At 37.7% G+C, this 16,644-nt stretch overlaps 1 protein-coding gene and 1 long non-coding RNA gene across 2 annotated transcripts in view; both read right to left on the bottom strand.

The window, feature by feature from the left end:
* The window catches only part of LOC107602671 (uncharacterized), a 15,739-nt gene extending 12,599 nt beyond the window's left edge, over positions 1–3,140 (bottom strand). The window contains exons 1-2 of the long non-coding RNA XR_001611061.1: positions 2,757–3,140; positions 2,564–2,567 (exon numbers count right to left, since the gene is read on the bottom strand). This is a non-coding gene — a long non-coding RNA (uncharacterized lncRNA). The remainder of the gene's footprint in view (positions 1–2,563; positions 2,568–2,756) is intronic.
* A 79-nt stretch (positions 3,141–3,219) lies between these two features.
* LOC107602670 (leucine-rich repeat protein SHOC-2) lies at positions 3,220–11,420 on the bottom strand. The gene is made up of 7 exons (XM_016295236.1): positions 11,246–11,420; positions 10,900–11,030; positions 10,601–10,789; positions 10,278–10,400; positions 10,028–10,165; positions 5,032–5,149; positions 3,220–4,943 (listed from the first exon to the last, which is right to left on the bottom strand). The coding sequence occupies exons 1-7, from the start codon at positions 11,406–11,408 to the stop codon at positions 4,735–4,737; spliced, it is 1,071 nt and encodes a 356-aa protein (XP_016150722.1). The 5' UTR covers positions 11,409–11,420; the 3' UTR covers positions 3,220–4,734.
* Between the last annotated feature and the right edge of the window lie 5,224 nt (positions 11,421–16,644).

The raw sequence follows: 16,644 nt of genomic DNA, 5'->3' as shown, positions 1-16,644 counted from the left end.
CCCTATTCCCCACCCCCCCCCCCCCCCCGATTGACGTTGCTTAGCAGCCGCCAAGAGAGGCCCAGTGGAAACGCCAAAATCACTTAAAACACTTTTATGGTTTAAACCAATGAAACGACTTGTTTTAGTGTTTACCTGAACAAGAGAGAATAAACATCTGATAAACAATCATCGACTTGAGACACAGCATACTAACACTAGACTTGTTTCTATAACTGAATACACCAGTAGTTCATTGCAACGTTATAAGTGAAGGCCATTTTATGTACTCTGAGGCGAATTTCAAACACATGTAAGGAATATGTAGTCGATTAAATGTTTTCGAGCTGACTAAACCGACTAAAAAGATTTGCACTCACGAGCTCTTATTTCCGTGAAGTCTCCAGGGCTCAAATCAACCGTTTTACAATCCCCTCACATTCCCCGGCTGTCCGTGACCGTGGGAACCCTAGTAATGTCTGAAAACATTACTGCTAAATAGTTTTCCAAGTAGCAGGCTAAGAATGAGAAAGCTAGACACGGCAGAGGACTCCGCAGCGAGGAGCGAGGAAACAGCGACATCTACCGGGAATGTGAGGTACACGAGAGTTATATTATACACGAGAGTATTTATACTCTCGAAATCCACTTTCCTGCATAGATCTGAAATATAATCTTAAAGACACTGAGTAGCTTGTTCAGTTGTCCCTTACGAAAATTAACCATGGTTCTACTACAAAAAAAAAAAAATATATATATATATATATATTTAAACCATGGTAACTATAAATTAACCATAGTTTAACTATGGTATTTGTAGTAAAACTGCGGTTATATAAATTGTAATCAATATGCCACAAAAAAAAAAAATACCTTGGTTACTACACTACTACAATAAATCCATGGTTGATTTTCATAAGAGGTGTTTGATCAGGAATGGAGTGAAACTCTGCATGAAATTGGGTCTCGAGGGCCAGAGCTGCCAAGATGATAGATGGGGATTATGTAGTAAACAAAAACGTGAAACTCTTAAATTCATGCTTCTTCAAAGTAGCCACACTTTGTCTATTCTCAACTTCATGATGTGCATAATAAATATCGAAGTTGTTCACATGTGTATGCTGGACACTTTTTTGGGCTTCTTTTCCTCCTGTTAAAACTCAATTAAAAATGTCTACAATTTAAATTAATTTACATATTCAACATTTCTACAAAACTCATTTTAAGCTTTTAGACAATTTTTTTTATGATCATGATTTCAGATGTGTTCACATTTTTTTACTGATAAGATAAAGAGGCAAATAAAGAGTTATATATATATATATATATATATATATACACTGTATTATTGATTTGATTATTACTCTAAACTGATCATTTGAAAACGTACGAGGGGTGAGAGAGGAGCACGTTTGACATTCGTAAGGCAGTCAAATGAACATTTATTTGAAGAATGCTTATCAAAGCAAAGACTTGATCTGATGGAAGAGGGTCCTGTTACTTGATCGGGCGGAGTCAGAAAGAAAGAGAAATCAAGAGTCACCACACCAGGGGTATGTTAGACATGTCCGCACAACACTTGATACCCTATGAAGTGTCAAAACAAACAAAAAAACATTTTGCAGTTACAAAAGAGCAACATTTTTATCTTGTGTACTTTTTTACATCCCTGTCCACCCAACCAGACAATTATGAATCTTAAAAAAAAGGAAGAAATAAAGAAAAAAAGAGAAAATGAACATGCTTGTTTCCTATACATAGCAAGGCAAGAAAAAAAAAAACAGGAAACATAACATTCCTGTGTTAAAAACAAAACAAAAAAAACATGGAAAATGAACTTCATTTATACAATTTCTATGACCTAATGCACAGACAATATAAAAAATAAACCATACCCTTATGCTCCAATCATAAGGATTCACCAGAACAATACAAGATCAAAATTAAAATGGCCACCCCGGGCTGATTATAACCACGCTGTCACGCAGTATTCACCATTGAAAGTACAATTCTGTTTTATTGTCTTTTTTGACTACATTCCTGATTTGTGATGCATTCTCATTCAAAACCGATCATACTGTTAACCTAAATAAAAACCAGACCCCCTCCCCTGCATAAACGGCACATAAATGCTGAAAATAATAAAAATAATTAACTTAAATGGGACGCGTCACAAAGCCACATCCCTAATGCACATCTCACTTGAAGTACTCAAAGGCATTTATTGTCACATAATAATTCCATTTTGTTAACATCTAACTATTCCCTCACACGCACACACGCATGCGCACACACACACACACACACACACACACACAAAAGAAAACTCAAATGTACAGTTCTAAGCTTTTATACAAAACCAGGAATGCAATGCCACTGGTGTATAGTTAAGCATGAACAGAGAAAGCCCTTTTTACAGTTTGTATTTTTTTGTTGTTTTTATTCAGCTTCTGCGTCAGGCGCAACATATGCATCGAGCAGGTCCAGAGGGATTTCATCTGTAGCAGAACGTCTGTGCTGGTAGAACCGGCCCGAGAAGCCAGTCCGTAACGTCTCACGCGGGCCGGTTCTTTTACAACATTACGTTTCTAGGAGGTCCATAAGCAGCAACGGGTTCTGCTGGTTGATAAAAAAAGCAGCGATTTGTGTCCTTTTCATGGCCCCACGAATGCTAAGTGCCTCTCCGAAGCCTTTACACTGCTGCCGATGTACACAATGTCCTAACGAATCAAAGCGAGAGGAAACATGAAAAAGAAAAGAAACAGTGTGGACACAACACGAACAAAATACATTTGGCTTGATAAACTAAAGTGGAGGTGGGAATTTACAGTCACTCGATATAACACTAAACCAAAAGAAATTCCATCTCGCGCGAAACGGCTTCATTCTTTAAAAAGGTGAAATAAAAAAAATGTTCGCAATTCATATAATGGAAACATTTGGGTTTTTAATTGCAATACTTGATCTGCACCATTTGAATTTTTAAACATATAGAAACACAAACTAAGTCAGAAGTTTAAATCAAAACATTTAATAAAGAGAAATAGCGTCAAAGCCTTGAAAAAAAGATTCTTAATAGCATGTTATCGTTCGAATTTGCTGAGGCAAATTTTTCATTCACTGTTATAAAATATACATGATAGAATTAAAATAAAAGATAAAATACTTCAGAAATAATAATAATAATAATAATAAATGCCCCCTTCCATACGTTTAATCGGTAACATATTCTTTAAAAAGGTGAAATAAAAAAAATGTTCGCAATTCATATAATGGAAACATTTGGGTTTTTAATTGCAATACTTGATCTGCACCATTTGAATTTTTAAACATATAGAAACACAAACTAAGTCAGAAGTTTAAATCAAAACATTTAATAAAGAGAAATAGCGTCAAAGCCTTGAAAAAAAGATTCTTAATAGCATGTTATCGTTCGAATTTGCTGAGGCAAATTTTTCATTCACTGTTATAAAATATACATGATAGAGAATTAAAATAAAAGATAAAATACTTCAGAAATAATAATAATAATAATAATAATAATAAATGCCCCCTTCCATACGTTTAATCGGTAACATGAAATATCGTGACCCTTTTACTTGAGGAGGATGCCAAATATCAATACAAAGTGCATTAAAAGCAGCAGCATAAGTATGTGGGTCAAACGGTGCAAAAAACTGTAACCATTGTTTAATATTCTGTGAATTTAAGACCAAAAATCATGGGGTTTAAAACCGGTCCGATGACACCGACCAGGAAATCCTTGAAATGCACAGTAAAAAAAAGGACGGAAGTGATGTTGAATGGGTGTTTGGCATTCCTCACAGTAAACGTGGGCCTTTAACTGCTAGCACCTGATATGTAGATGCGACTCTCACCGATAGGACACAAGCAGAGCGCAACACTGTGGATATGGCAAACAAGTAAACAATCACAAACCCCACGTCCAGAAGAGAGACCCACGAAACCAGACCCGCACCTAGCTCACTAAACCCATGACCTGATTGCTATTAAAAACTATTTTTGATTCATTTGTTGCTTCACTATTTCGCAGAAAAAAAGATTGCGGATTAATTTTAAAATGTCAAGCGCAGCAACACGTCCCGATAGCGAAGAGGAGTGACTATTTAAAAACGGGAGCGATAAAATGATCAACAACAATGAAAAGGAATTACGGAATAAATTATACTTTTGTAAATTCAGCCTTTTTGTATTAAAAACTTCTTGGATAATAATGTTCAGACACAAACCACCCAACTGCACTGGATTGGCACAATTCTAGAACAACGATTAATAATAATAATAATAATAATAATAAAAAAAAGAACTACAAATTTGTTCACTGCTTCCAAACAGGTCCTCTGTACAATAAAATTATTTTGGTTGTGGGATGATAAGAAAAAAAAATCTCGCATACAGTATGGCGGCGGCAGCAGCAGCAAAAATTAACTTGTAAAAATGTTTTGTTTTTGCATACAACTGTTTCCTGGCGTCAAAATCTTTATAATGACTTTCAATAAATTGGCAAAATGACTGAAACCTTTTAAGAGCGCCTCTTCAGAATCACTAATGTACATTAATTTTGGCAACTGAAGTCTAGACATTGTTTACTACGGGGGTAAAGGGGACCTAACTGGCTATGATTCCTCCATCGATTGGAACCCAGTTAAGCCGCTTCTTGTCCGAGATATAATGACGACGAAATTAACGTCGTGTGGCGATTCAGGTTCCTCTTTGTACAGTGTGTGAGCCATCTCAGACCATGGCACGGTAGGGACCCTGCATCTTGAGGAACTGGATGATGAAGGAAGGGCCTCCGGCGACGATCTGCGGCGGGAGGTGACTGAGGGGACAGTTCTCTATGCTCATGATGGATAGCTTACTGCAGAGCGCCAGCTCGAACGGCAGACTGTGCAGGTTGGGGTTGTCATTCAGGTACAGGTCCTCCAGGTTCTCCAGTGTACCTGTGGGTTGGGAGAGATAAAGGCTGTAAGCGAGTTGCGTATGGATTGGTGTGGCCGTGTGCGTTTGAGGGCAGTGGTGAGCTCATACCGATCTCCTCAGGTAGGTGCTGCAGCAGGTTCTCTCCCAAGCCCAGGTACGTCAGGTTGGTCAGGTGACCGATTCCTCTTGGCAAAGTGGTCAGCTGATTATTGGTCAACACAAGTTTCTGCAAATAAATTTGAGAAATGAGTTTCACACTAAACACTATAAAAGCATCTATTCAGTTTCCCCACAGATAGGGCAATCCCAGAAATCACTGCAACAAGCAAAATAATCCTGTATTATAAACATTTGTATTGAAATAGGGGAAATTATATTTCAATGCTTTTGCATTCTCTAGCAATACTTTTGGTAGAGAATGAATACGCATAGAAGCATTTCCCCATGAAACTTTGTGTTCGATCTTAAAACGTTTCTGTTCTCACATAAAACTTCTGCGTTCCCCCAAGAAACTTTGTGCTCGATCTTAAAACTTTTGTTCTCTCATAAAACTTCTGCGTTCCCCCAAGAAACTTTGTGCTCGATCTTAAAACTTTTGTTCTCTCATAAAACTTCTGCGTTCCCCCAAGAAACTTTGTGCTCGATCTTAAAACTTTTGTTCTCTCATAAAACTTCTGCGTTCCCCCAAGAAACTTTGTGCTCGATCTTAAAACTTTTGTTCTCTCATAAAACTTCTGCGTTCCCCCAAGAAACTTTGTGCTCGATCTTAAAACTTTTGTTCTCTCATAAAACTTCTGCGTTCCCCCAAGAAACTTTGTGCTCGATCTTAAAACTTTTGTTCTCTCATAAAACTTCTGCGTTCCCCCAAGAAACTTTGTGCTCGATCTTAAAACTTTTGTTCTCTCATAAAACTTCTGCGTTCCCCCAAGAAACTTTGTGCTCGATCTTAAAACTTTTGTTCTCTCATAAAACTTCTGCGTTCCCCCAAGAAACTTTGTGCTCGATCTTAAAACTTTTGTTCTCTCATAAAACTTCTGCGTTCCCCCAAGAAACTTTGTGCTCGATCTTAAAACTTTTGTTCTCTCATAAAACTTCTGCGTTCCCCCAAGAAACTTTGTGCTCGATCTTAAAACTTTTGTTCTCTCATAAAACTTCTGCGTTCCCCCAAGAAACTTTGTGCTCGATCTTAAAACTTTTGTTCTCTCATAAAACTTCTGCGTTCCCCCAAGAAACTTTGTGCTCGATCTTAAAACTTTTGTTCTCTCATAAAACTTCTGCGTTCCCCCAAGAAACTTTGTGCTCGATCTTAAAACTTTTGTTCTCTCATAAAACTTCTGCGTTCCCCCAAGAAACTTTGTGCTCGATCTTAAAACTTTTGTTCTCTCATAAAACTTCTGCGTTCCCCCAAGAAACTTTGTGCTCGATCTTAAAACTTTTGTTCTCTCATAAAACTTCTGCGTTCCCCCAAGAAACTTTGTGCTCGATCTTAAAACTTTTGTTCTCTCATAAAACTTCTGCGTTCCCCCAAGAAACTTTGTGCTCGATCTTAAAACTTTTGTTCTCTCATAAAACTTCTGCGTTCCCCCAAGAAACTTTGTGCTCGATCTTAAAACTTTTGTTCTCTCATAAAACTTCTGCGTTCCCCCAAGAAACTTTGTGCTCGATCTTAAAACTTTTGTTCTCTCATAAAACTTCTGCGTTCCCCCAAGAAACTTTGTGCTCGATCTTAAAACTTTTGTTCTCTCATAAAACTTCTGCGTTCCCCCAAGAAACTTTGTGCTCGATCTTAAAACTTTTGTTCTCTCATAAAACTTCTGCGTTCCCCCAAGAAACTTTGTGCTCGATCTTAAAACTTTTGTTCTCTCATAAAACTTCTGCGTTCCCCCAAGAAACTTTGTGCTCGATCTTAAAACTTTTGTTCTCTCATAAAACTTCTGCGTTCCCCCAAGAAACTTTGTGCTCGATCTTAAAACTTTTGTTCTCTCATAAAACTTCTGCGTTCCCCCAAGAAACTTTGTGCTCGATCTTAAAACTTTTGTTCTCTCATAAAACTTCTGCGTTCCCCCAAGAAACTTTGTGCTCGATCTTAAAACTTTTGTTCTCTCATAAAACTTCTGCGTTCCCCCAAGAAACTTTGTGCTCGATCTTAAAACTTTTGTTCTCTCATAAAACTTCTGCGTTCCCCCAAGAAACTTTGTGCTCGATCTTAAAACTTTTGTTCTCTCATAAAACTTCTGCGTTCCCCCAAGAAACTTTGTGCTCGATCTTAAAACTTTTGTTCTCTCATAAAACTTCTGCGTTCCCCCAAGAAACTTTGTGCTCGATCTTAAAACTTTTGTTCTCTCATAAAACTTCTGCGTTCCCCCAAGAAACTTTGTGCTCGATCTTAAAACTTTTGTTCTCTCATAAAACTTCTGCGTTCCCCCAAGAAACTTTGTGCTCGATCTTAAAACTTTTGTTCTCTCATAAAACTTCTGCGTTCCCCCAAGAAACTTTGTGCTCGATCTTAAAACTTTTGTTCTCTCATAAAACTTCTGCGTTCCCCCAAGAAACTTTGTGCTCGATCTTAAAACTTTTGTTCTCTCATAAAACTTCTGCGTTCCCCCAAGAAACTTTGTGCTCGATCTTAAAACTTTTGTTCTCTCATAAAACTTCTGCGTTCCCCCAAGAAACTTTGTGCTCGATCTTAAAACTTTTGTTCTCTCATAAAACTTCTGCGTTCCCCCAAGAAACTTTGTGCTCGATCTTAAAACTTTTGTTCTCTCATAAAACTTCTGCGTTCCCCCAAGAAACTTTGTGCTCGATCTTAAAACTTTTGTTCTCTCATAAAACTTCTGCGTTCCCCCAAGAAACTTTGTGCTCGATCTTAAAACTTTTGTTCTCTCATAAAACTTCTGCGTTCCCCCAAGAAACTTTGTGCTCGATCTTAAAACTTTTGTTCTCTCATAAAACTTCTGCGTTCCCCCAAGAAACTTTGTGCTCGATCTTAAAACTTTTGTTCTCTCATAAAACTTCTGCGTTCCCCCAAGAAACTTTGTGCTCGATCTTAAAACTTTTGTTCTCTCATAAAACTTCTGCGTTCCCCCAAGAAACTTTGTGCTCGATCTTAAAACTTTTGTTCTCTCATAAAACTTCTGCGTTCCCCCAAGAAACTTTGTGCTCGATCTTAAAACTTTTGTTCTCTCATAAAACTTCTGCGTTCCCCCAAGAAACTTTGTGCTCGATCTTAAAACTTTTGTTCTCTCATAAAACTTCTGCGTTCCCCCAAGAAACTTTGTGCTCGATCTTAAAACTTTTGTTCTCTCATAAAACTTCTGCGTTCCCCCAAGAAACTTTGTGCTCGATCTTAAAACTTTTGTTCTCTCATAAAACTTCTGCGTTCCCCCAAGAAACTTTGTGCTCGATCTTAAAACTTTTGTTCTCTCATAAAACTTCTGCGTTCCCCCAAGAAACTTTGTGCTCGATCTTAAAACTTTTGTTCTCTCATAAAACTTCTGCGTTCCCCCAAGAAACTTTGTGCTCGATCTTAAAACTTTTGTTCTCTCATAAAACTTCTGCGTTCCCCCAAGAAACTTTGTGCTCGATCTTAAAACTTTTGTTCTCTCATAAAACTTCTGCGTTCCCCCAAGAAACTTTGTGCTCGATCTTAAAACTTTTGTTCTCTCATAAAACTTCTGCGTTCCCCCAAGAAACTTTGTGCTCGATCTTAAAACTTTTGTTCTCTCATAAAACTTCTGCGTTCCCCCAAGAAACTTTGTGCTCGATCTTAAAACTTTTGTTCTCTCATAAAACTTCTGCGTTCCCCCAAGAAACTTTGTGCTCGATCTTAAAACTTTTGTTCTCTCATAAAACTTCTGCGTTCCCCCAAGAAACTTTGTGCTCGATCTTAAAACTTTTGTTCTCTCATAAAACTTCTGCGTTCCCCCAAGAAACTTTGTGCTCGATCTTAAAACTTTTGTTCTCTCATAAAACTTCTGCGTTCCCCCAAGAAACTTTGTGCTCGATCTTAAAACTTTTGTTCTCTCATAAAACTTCTGCGTTCCCCCAAGAAACTTTGTGCTCGATCTTAAAACTTTTGTTCTCTCATAAAACTTCTGCGTTCCCCCAAGAAACTTTGTGCTCGATCTTAAAACTTTTGTTCTCTCATAAAACTTCTGCGTTCCCCCAAGAAACTTTGTGCTCGATCTTAAAACTTTTGTTCTCACATAAAACTTCTGCCTTCCCCCAAGAAAATTTGCGTTCACTCTTAAACTTTTCCATTCTCACATAAAATTTCTGCGTTCCCCAAGAAACTTTGTGTTCTATCTTAAAACTTTTCCATTCTCACTTAAAACTTCTGCATTCCCCAAAGAAACATTGCGTTCACTCTTACAATTTTAGCATTCACAAATAAAACTTTTGCATTCCCCTAAGAAAGTTTGCATTCGTCAGCGCCGACAGCCTAGTGGGCAGTGCGCCAACATATAACGGGCATCCCAGGTTTGAATCCCAGCTTGAGGACCTTTCCTGATCCCACCCCCCTCTCTCTCCCCCACTTCGCTTTGTCTATCTTAATCAAGGCAAAATTACAAAAATAAATCTTTAAAAAAAGAAGTTTGCATTTGCTCAACTTTAGCATTCTCACATGAAACATTTGTGTTGCCCTAAGAAACTGTTTGCTCTGTGCATTCTCTTGCAAAACGTATAAGTTCCCCCAAGAAACTCTGCATCTGAGTTTTCTCACAAAACGTTTGCATTCCCCCAAGAAAGTTTGTATTTGCTCACAAAATTTCTGTGATGGAAATAGTACGAGGTGGGAGGAAGAACTATATTTCAATGCTTTTTTTGAGCAGAGACAACATTTCTCAGGGGAATGCAATACTTTTGCAAGAATTATTATTATTATTATTTTTTCTTCTTCTACCTAATTTTTCCCCATCCCCATATCCCATTTAGGAGCTCTGCACAATACTGCAAAGTATCAATACATTTTTGTGTGCAGAACACTTTTTTGTTTGTGTCTATCACTTTTTGTTAGCTTAGCAACATAAGCTAACAAAAGACTCCAATGGAAACAACTGCACTGCCTTAAAAAAAAAGCTGACCATGTAGACAATTGTCCTACCTGCAGATCCTTAAGGTAGGCAATCTCATTCGGGAGGGACTCCAGTTTGTTCTCCTCCAGGTCAAGCTCTCGCAGTTTCCGTAAGTTTCCTATTCCATGAGGCAACTTCTTCAAAAGATTGTTGGACAATATGAGGACCTGAAGGAACCAAAGGAAAAATGATGAGCCAAAATATAGACCCAACCACATGACAAAAATGGGGTTGCTATCATGAAACTGAGTGATGGTAAAATACAGAAGAGCATGTCACCTCTAAAGACACAAGTCCACAGATATCCTCTGGAACCTTGGTAAGCTGGTTTGTTGCCAGGTTCAGCTCTACCATACTGGTCCACGTCCCAAAATCCAGCGGAAGAGACGTTAACTGGTTGTCCTATAATCATGGTTTCAAAAAAGGATGGTATGGTTTACAATTCTTTTGCTTGGTCATGTAAACTAACCACAATGATGCTAGGGTGCAGCTTATTGGTCCAGATCAACCCTCTACCATATTCTGGTCTCTAGTTATGCGTCTCCTTCAGGGCAAGTTTGTTACCTACATATCTTCAACAGTGATCGAGTAGATGCGCTCACCTTCATATTGAGCTTGCTGAGCACTTTGGCTCGGGAGAAGATGCCAAAAGGGATCTTGTTGATACGGTTGTGCTCCATGTTGAGTGAGTAGATGGTGGAGAACTGGGATGGGCCACCCGCTGGGTAAGACTGGAAACAGTTTCGCGCCAGCGTCAGATTCGTCAGGTTCACCAGACTGGAGAGAAGACCCTGAGAAAAAACAGATAGGGATCAATATAATACTTTATAAAAGGGGACAAGGATATATTATATAAAACTGCTAATTATTAAAAGCGGTAATGAGCTGAACCAAGGCTCACTTCTGGTAACACTGAGATGTTGTTATTTTCAAGGTTGAGTTCCTCCAGCTCTCGGCACTTTGATAAAGATCGAGGGATCGCTGATAGACGGTTGTACCTCAGACCCAGACGGTTTATACTTGATAAGTTACCTGAAACAGTAAATGAACATAGTTTATGATTCAAATGTGTAAACTGTTGATTTAATCTAATTCACATGGACATCTAAGCATACTTTCTCCACTGATGAGATCTGATACATAATTATAAAGTACAACTGAACTCTCACCAAATGGCCAAAAGCAGAGCTGTATAGTAAAATGTTTTGCTTCCAACAATAAAGATTCCACCTTGAGTAGATCCTCACCTATAGTCTCAGGTAGGTCAAGAAGTTCGTTGTGCTGCAGGTCAAGGTTGGTGATCTGAGTGCAATTGCCGATCTCTTTAGGAAGGTGCTCCAGTTGGTTGTGGGCTACATCCAGCGTAATCAAATTACAGAGCTCACCTATAACACAAGCCGGCAGAATCATCGCAACTGAACACTGAACTTTCATATGCAAAATGATGCAAGAGATTTTACGCAATGATACTCATGTATAAATGAGATATGGTCAGATTTGTTAACCAATCAGAAGACTCTGAGGCTTGTTTTGCCTGCTAATCATTTTGAGGGATCCCAGAGCAGCCCATATATGTGACCCTGGAGCACAAAACCAGTCTTAAGTCGCTGGGGTATATTTGTAGCAATAGCCAAAAATACATTGTATGGGTCAAAATTATAGATTTTTCTTTTATGCCAAAATTCATTAGGATATTAAGTAAAGATCATGTTCCATGAAGATATTTTGTAAATTTCCTACTGTAAATATATTAATACTTAATTTTTGATTGGTAATATGCATTGCTAAGAACTTCATTTGGAATTACTTTAAAGAGGATTTTCTCAATATTTAGATTTTTTTGCACCCTCAGATTCCAGATTTTCAAATAGTTGTATCTCGGCCAAATATTGTCCTATCCTAACAAACTATACATCAATGAAAAGCTTATTTATTCAGCTTTCATATAATACATTTGACAAAATGACTGGTTTTGTGGTCCAGGGTCACATATGGGAAGCTGGATCCTGATAAGATATTGATAAGTCAATAATTATTTTTATGTTACGGCCTACAACCCATAATACAATGAAACTATAATTGCATACAATTTTGTCTAAATTATTCAAAGATAAAACAATATTAAATGCAATCAATTATTTTAAATGCTACAAGTGAATTTAGGCCAGTGCTGTAATTAATAACTAAAACTAAACCCATTAAAATTGCTTTTGAAGAAATATTAAATTATGCGAGATGCTATCTTTGCATAAGTATGTGTTCCTCTGTCCTGTATTGTGAAATTCAAAAGTGTGTGTGCAGTTGAAGAGCTCTGCGTGCGTGTGCCTAGTCCAAGCCCAGATCAGAGCTGCAGAAAGGTTAATGCCGCAGGGAATAATCTTTGGGAGTGCTCTTCAAAGCTCAGGCCTCCCACAGGTCAGAAGACCTTTATGGACAAAGAGTCCAGCTCATCTCTAATAATAATAATAAAGCTATCTTGAACGTGTACATGAAGACTCTCATGTTAAGACACTGACAGACCGCAAGTGCATCAAAAGTCCTCACATTAAAGGAACAGTTCACCAAAAAATAAGAAATTTTCGCACCCTCAGACCATTCAAGATGTAGAGGAGTTTGTTTCTTCTTCAGAACATATTTGGAGAAATGTAGAATTACATCACTTGCTCACCAATGATCCTCTGCAGTGAATGGGTGCTGCCAGAATCAGAGTCCAAACAGCTGATAAAAACATTACAATAATCCACACCTCTCCAGTCCATCAATTAACAGATTGTGACGTGAAAAGATGCATGTTTTTAAGAAACAAGTTTAAGACATTTTTAACTTCAAACCACTGTTTCCAGCTAAAATACAAGTCCATAATCCAAAATATCGCTTTCTCCAGTGAAAAAGTTGTGGATCAGGAAAGAAATCTGCACCGATTAAGCACAATTTACAAGCCAAAACAGCCGGAAACATTTATTAACAAATATGATGGTGGATTTTGATACGAGAGGACAACAGGGGATGAATTTATGGATTATGGACTATAGATTATGGGTATTTTGGCCAGAAGTGACAGTTTTATGTTAAACTGCTTTAACAATTCATTTGTTTCTTAGAAATGCGCAGCTTTTCACTTCACCAGACATTAATTAATGGACTGGAGAATTGTGGATTATTTTTATGTTTTTATCAACTGTTTGGACTCTCATTCTGACGGCACCCATTAGGGCCTTTCGCACCATGGGAACCTTTTCATAGTACCAGAACTAATTGTGGAAATACCCACTTTTTGGCGTTTTCGCACCGCCGGAACTGTGTGTGATTTTAGTACCGGACTGCCTTTTTCGAGAACCAAATTAGCTCCTACTCTGGAGCAGGGTCTAACCAGCACAACTGGTACTAATCGTGACGCAAGTAGACATTGATTGGCCAAACGAGTATGAAAATCCCCTCCCCCGCCATGATTTAAAACGCTGTGTAAACATACTGTAAACATTGGGTCAACTTATTTCGCAAGTATGGAGAACAGAGATAGATGGACGGACGCTGAAGTGCAGGCACTTGTAGCAAATGTAGCACTGCCAGTTGTCGTTGAAGATTCTTAGTTCTCCTTTCCGTTCTTTCAATTGCTTTACGTATACGTCGACATTCCATGTCCATTATTGTGAAACTCGCGAGACACAACAAACACACAGCTCCGATCACAGCGTCCTCCATCCTCCTGTTGTTAACGTTGTTCTTCTTTGTTTCCGTTGTTGAACACCGCGCACAAATGACGTCGCTGTCGACCGGTTTACGTCACTTCCTAGTACACACTGTCAGTGAGAATGCAACCATTTAAATGGTACTGGGAAATAGTTTGCGCAAAATCGTCCCAGTACTTTAGTACTGTACATTTAGTTCTGGAACTAAAGCGGTGCGAAAGGCCCCATTCACTGCAGAGGATCCACTGGTGAGCAAGTGATGTAATGATAATTTCTCCAAATCTGCTTTGATGAAGAAAAACTCATCTATATCTTGGATGGTCTGGGTGTAAGTACACTTCCAGCAAATTTTCATTTTTGGGTAAACTATTCTTTTAAGACCAAGCAATCTGTCAAACATTAACTGACCTCCACTACCACTGAATGTGTAACTGAGTTTACCTGAAGCTTAGACAAAATAACTTTCAGTTTCATGACCTTCTAGCAACTAATCTTGGTTACATCTTGAGGTGAGCAGAGTGCAATAGTGAGCTGCTGCAGTTTCTGCTGACCTGCATCTTTATATGCAGTAAAAAAAAAAAAAATGCTTTGTTTGCATTGTAAACAGGTCACTTTGTCAGCTACTTTGATGCCTTTGATTCATTGTAGGATCTGTATGTTTCCACTGTCAACTTTAGATGTTGGCACTCTTAAACCAGGACAAATCCTTTAAATTAGATGCAGGTAAGCCCGCATGACTTCAGATAAGCTCCCTATAAATCCCAAAGCTGTGATATTTTGCAGAAAAGCCACTTGATACCACATCTGAGTGAGCCACTGGTTTCGCAGAACAAGTCTGCCATGAGGGAAGAGTAAAACAAAACAAACATTTATAGATCAATATTTAAATGTACACCGAACTAAACACAGAAGAAAAAAAATCACTTTACTGGCTTTTAAAACATGGGCTATGGTAAATGGTCGCTTTCTAACAAGGATGGGCACAAGCACTCAGAAGCGACAGCAATGATTGATCATGAAAGTACATTAAGTGAGGGACTATTTCAGCTTTGCAAAAGTTCGTATCAATTGAAAATCAGTCACAAGCATACACAAATGAGTCAAAAATGCTAATTTTGTTCCACGTGTGGAACTTTTTTTTTTATATATATATACAGATGCAAACAAAAATTGTGTAAAACCCTTACTACATCCCCATGAATACTTTCTACTCTTTACTTTGTTACAGTTTCCTTTTTTCTCAATATGCCTGTTTTAGCTCATATCTAAAGCTGATATTTGTTCTTTATTTTCAGTTAAATTAAATTTAACGATCAAAATATAAACAAATATATATTTTTTGGTAATTACTCAAGAGTTCTTTCTACATCAGCTATGAGTTTGCGGTATAGATTTTAAAACTGCAAGTATGGATTATTTTGATTTTGACTGATTAATCTGTTGATTGTCTTCAAATTATTGATTAGTCAAATGTTTAAACATTTTATTTTCAGTATTTTCTTAAAAAATAAGAAAATGTGCACATCACGTCCAAAGCTGTTCTCCAAACAACGTGCAAACTGAAGACTATGAAAGCTAGGGATGGGTGGATCGATCCATAAGTATCGATACTTTCTAGGGGTGCTCCGATCAGGATTTTTGAGGCCGATCACCGATCACAGAAAGCAGTATCTGCCGATACCGATCACCGATACCGATCTTTTTAAAGCCTTCTTTTTATAATTTATAACTATTTATAGTGATACTTCAATCAGGATTTTTAGATATTTATTCAGGGCCTGAATTTAATTTTTGAAAATGGGGGGAATTCTCCTCTTAGGTGTCTCTTGTGAGAGGAGAAGCAGCACAGACTGCTTTCACACAGGAGTCCACTACTGATCCGTGGCTGTTTACCACAAACACAACATTTATCCATTATTTTGATTTCAAATCCAAAACATTGTCACTGAAAATGCTTTTTCAGCATTGCAATTCTTTTTTTTACACAGAACAGTAATACAGTTTTTCACAGACGTTTAAACAATAAATATAAGCAACATATTATTCAATGCGGTTTACTTTTGTATTTACTTTTAGATTTATACATTAAGTTGCTCAAGCAATTGGCAAAACATTTAAACTACTTTTCTTACGTTATCACAAACTTACCATTGACAAAGTCAGCTTTTTTATTAAAATTTTTATTACAAGCAATCCTGCAGTTCATAAAGAACTTTGTTTTCCTTCCTCCACGAGTGCCATCTATTATTGCCTTGTTTATCTAAAAGTGCTCTTTCCCTTTAAACCTAACCAAAAAGCCATATGTGTTGACTGTGAAACAGTAGTCACGGTAGACTTTAATAATATGCATTTATGGAGTAATTACTAAATTTTCGTGTCAATCCATGCTCATATTTACTGCAAATAATGCACTGTTACTTTAACTCAGTGCTTGCAGCGCAGCAAAAATAGACTCGGTGCGTAAACGATCTCTGCACTGCTGCAAACGTGCCGCTCCTGAACGCACTGCCAGACTGCAACCGTGTGCAGTGAACGCTTTAATCCGTTAACATCTGTAATGAATCAGCTCATGAGGAAATATGAATAATTAATCATAACTAGTTATAATTAATTATGAATATTTAGATCAGCTGTAGATATTTAGCTGACCTCTCAGGGTCAACTGTCTTGTCAATTCTAAGAACGTTAATTTCCTGGTTAAGGGAAATAACTTCCTTACTGTACAATTATACAAAATCTTGTAGCATAAATCTGCATGATTAAGTGACTCAGTTATGAGCAAACAATGAACCACGTCAAGTGTGATACAAGTAAGGTTTTATTAACTACATAAAACACTTAAACTAGTCTAACATACTACATAAACTGGTCTAACATACACATACACACACATACAGTTGGTATAGGGAAGGGTTAAAGCTCATGGAACCAGGGGCCTGTTCGGCTTCCTGGGGTGT

Source organism: Sinocyclocheilus grahami, unplaced genomic scaffold (genome assembly GCF_001515645.1).
Source record: "Sinocyclocheilus grahami isolate Dianchi unplaced genomic scaffold, SAMN03320097.WGS_v1.1 scaffold332.1, whole genome shotgun sequence".
NCBI classification, from domain to species: domain Eukaryota; kingdom Metazoa; phylum Chordata; class Actinopteri; order Cypriniformes; family Cyprinidae; genus Sinocyclocheilus; species Sinocyclocheilus grahami.
Note: the sequence above shows the minus strand (reverse complement) of the source record. Positions and strands in the feature narration are given on the sequence as shown.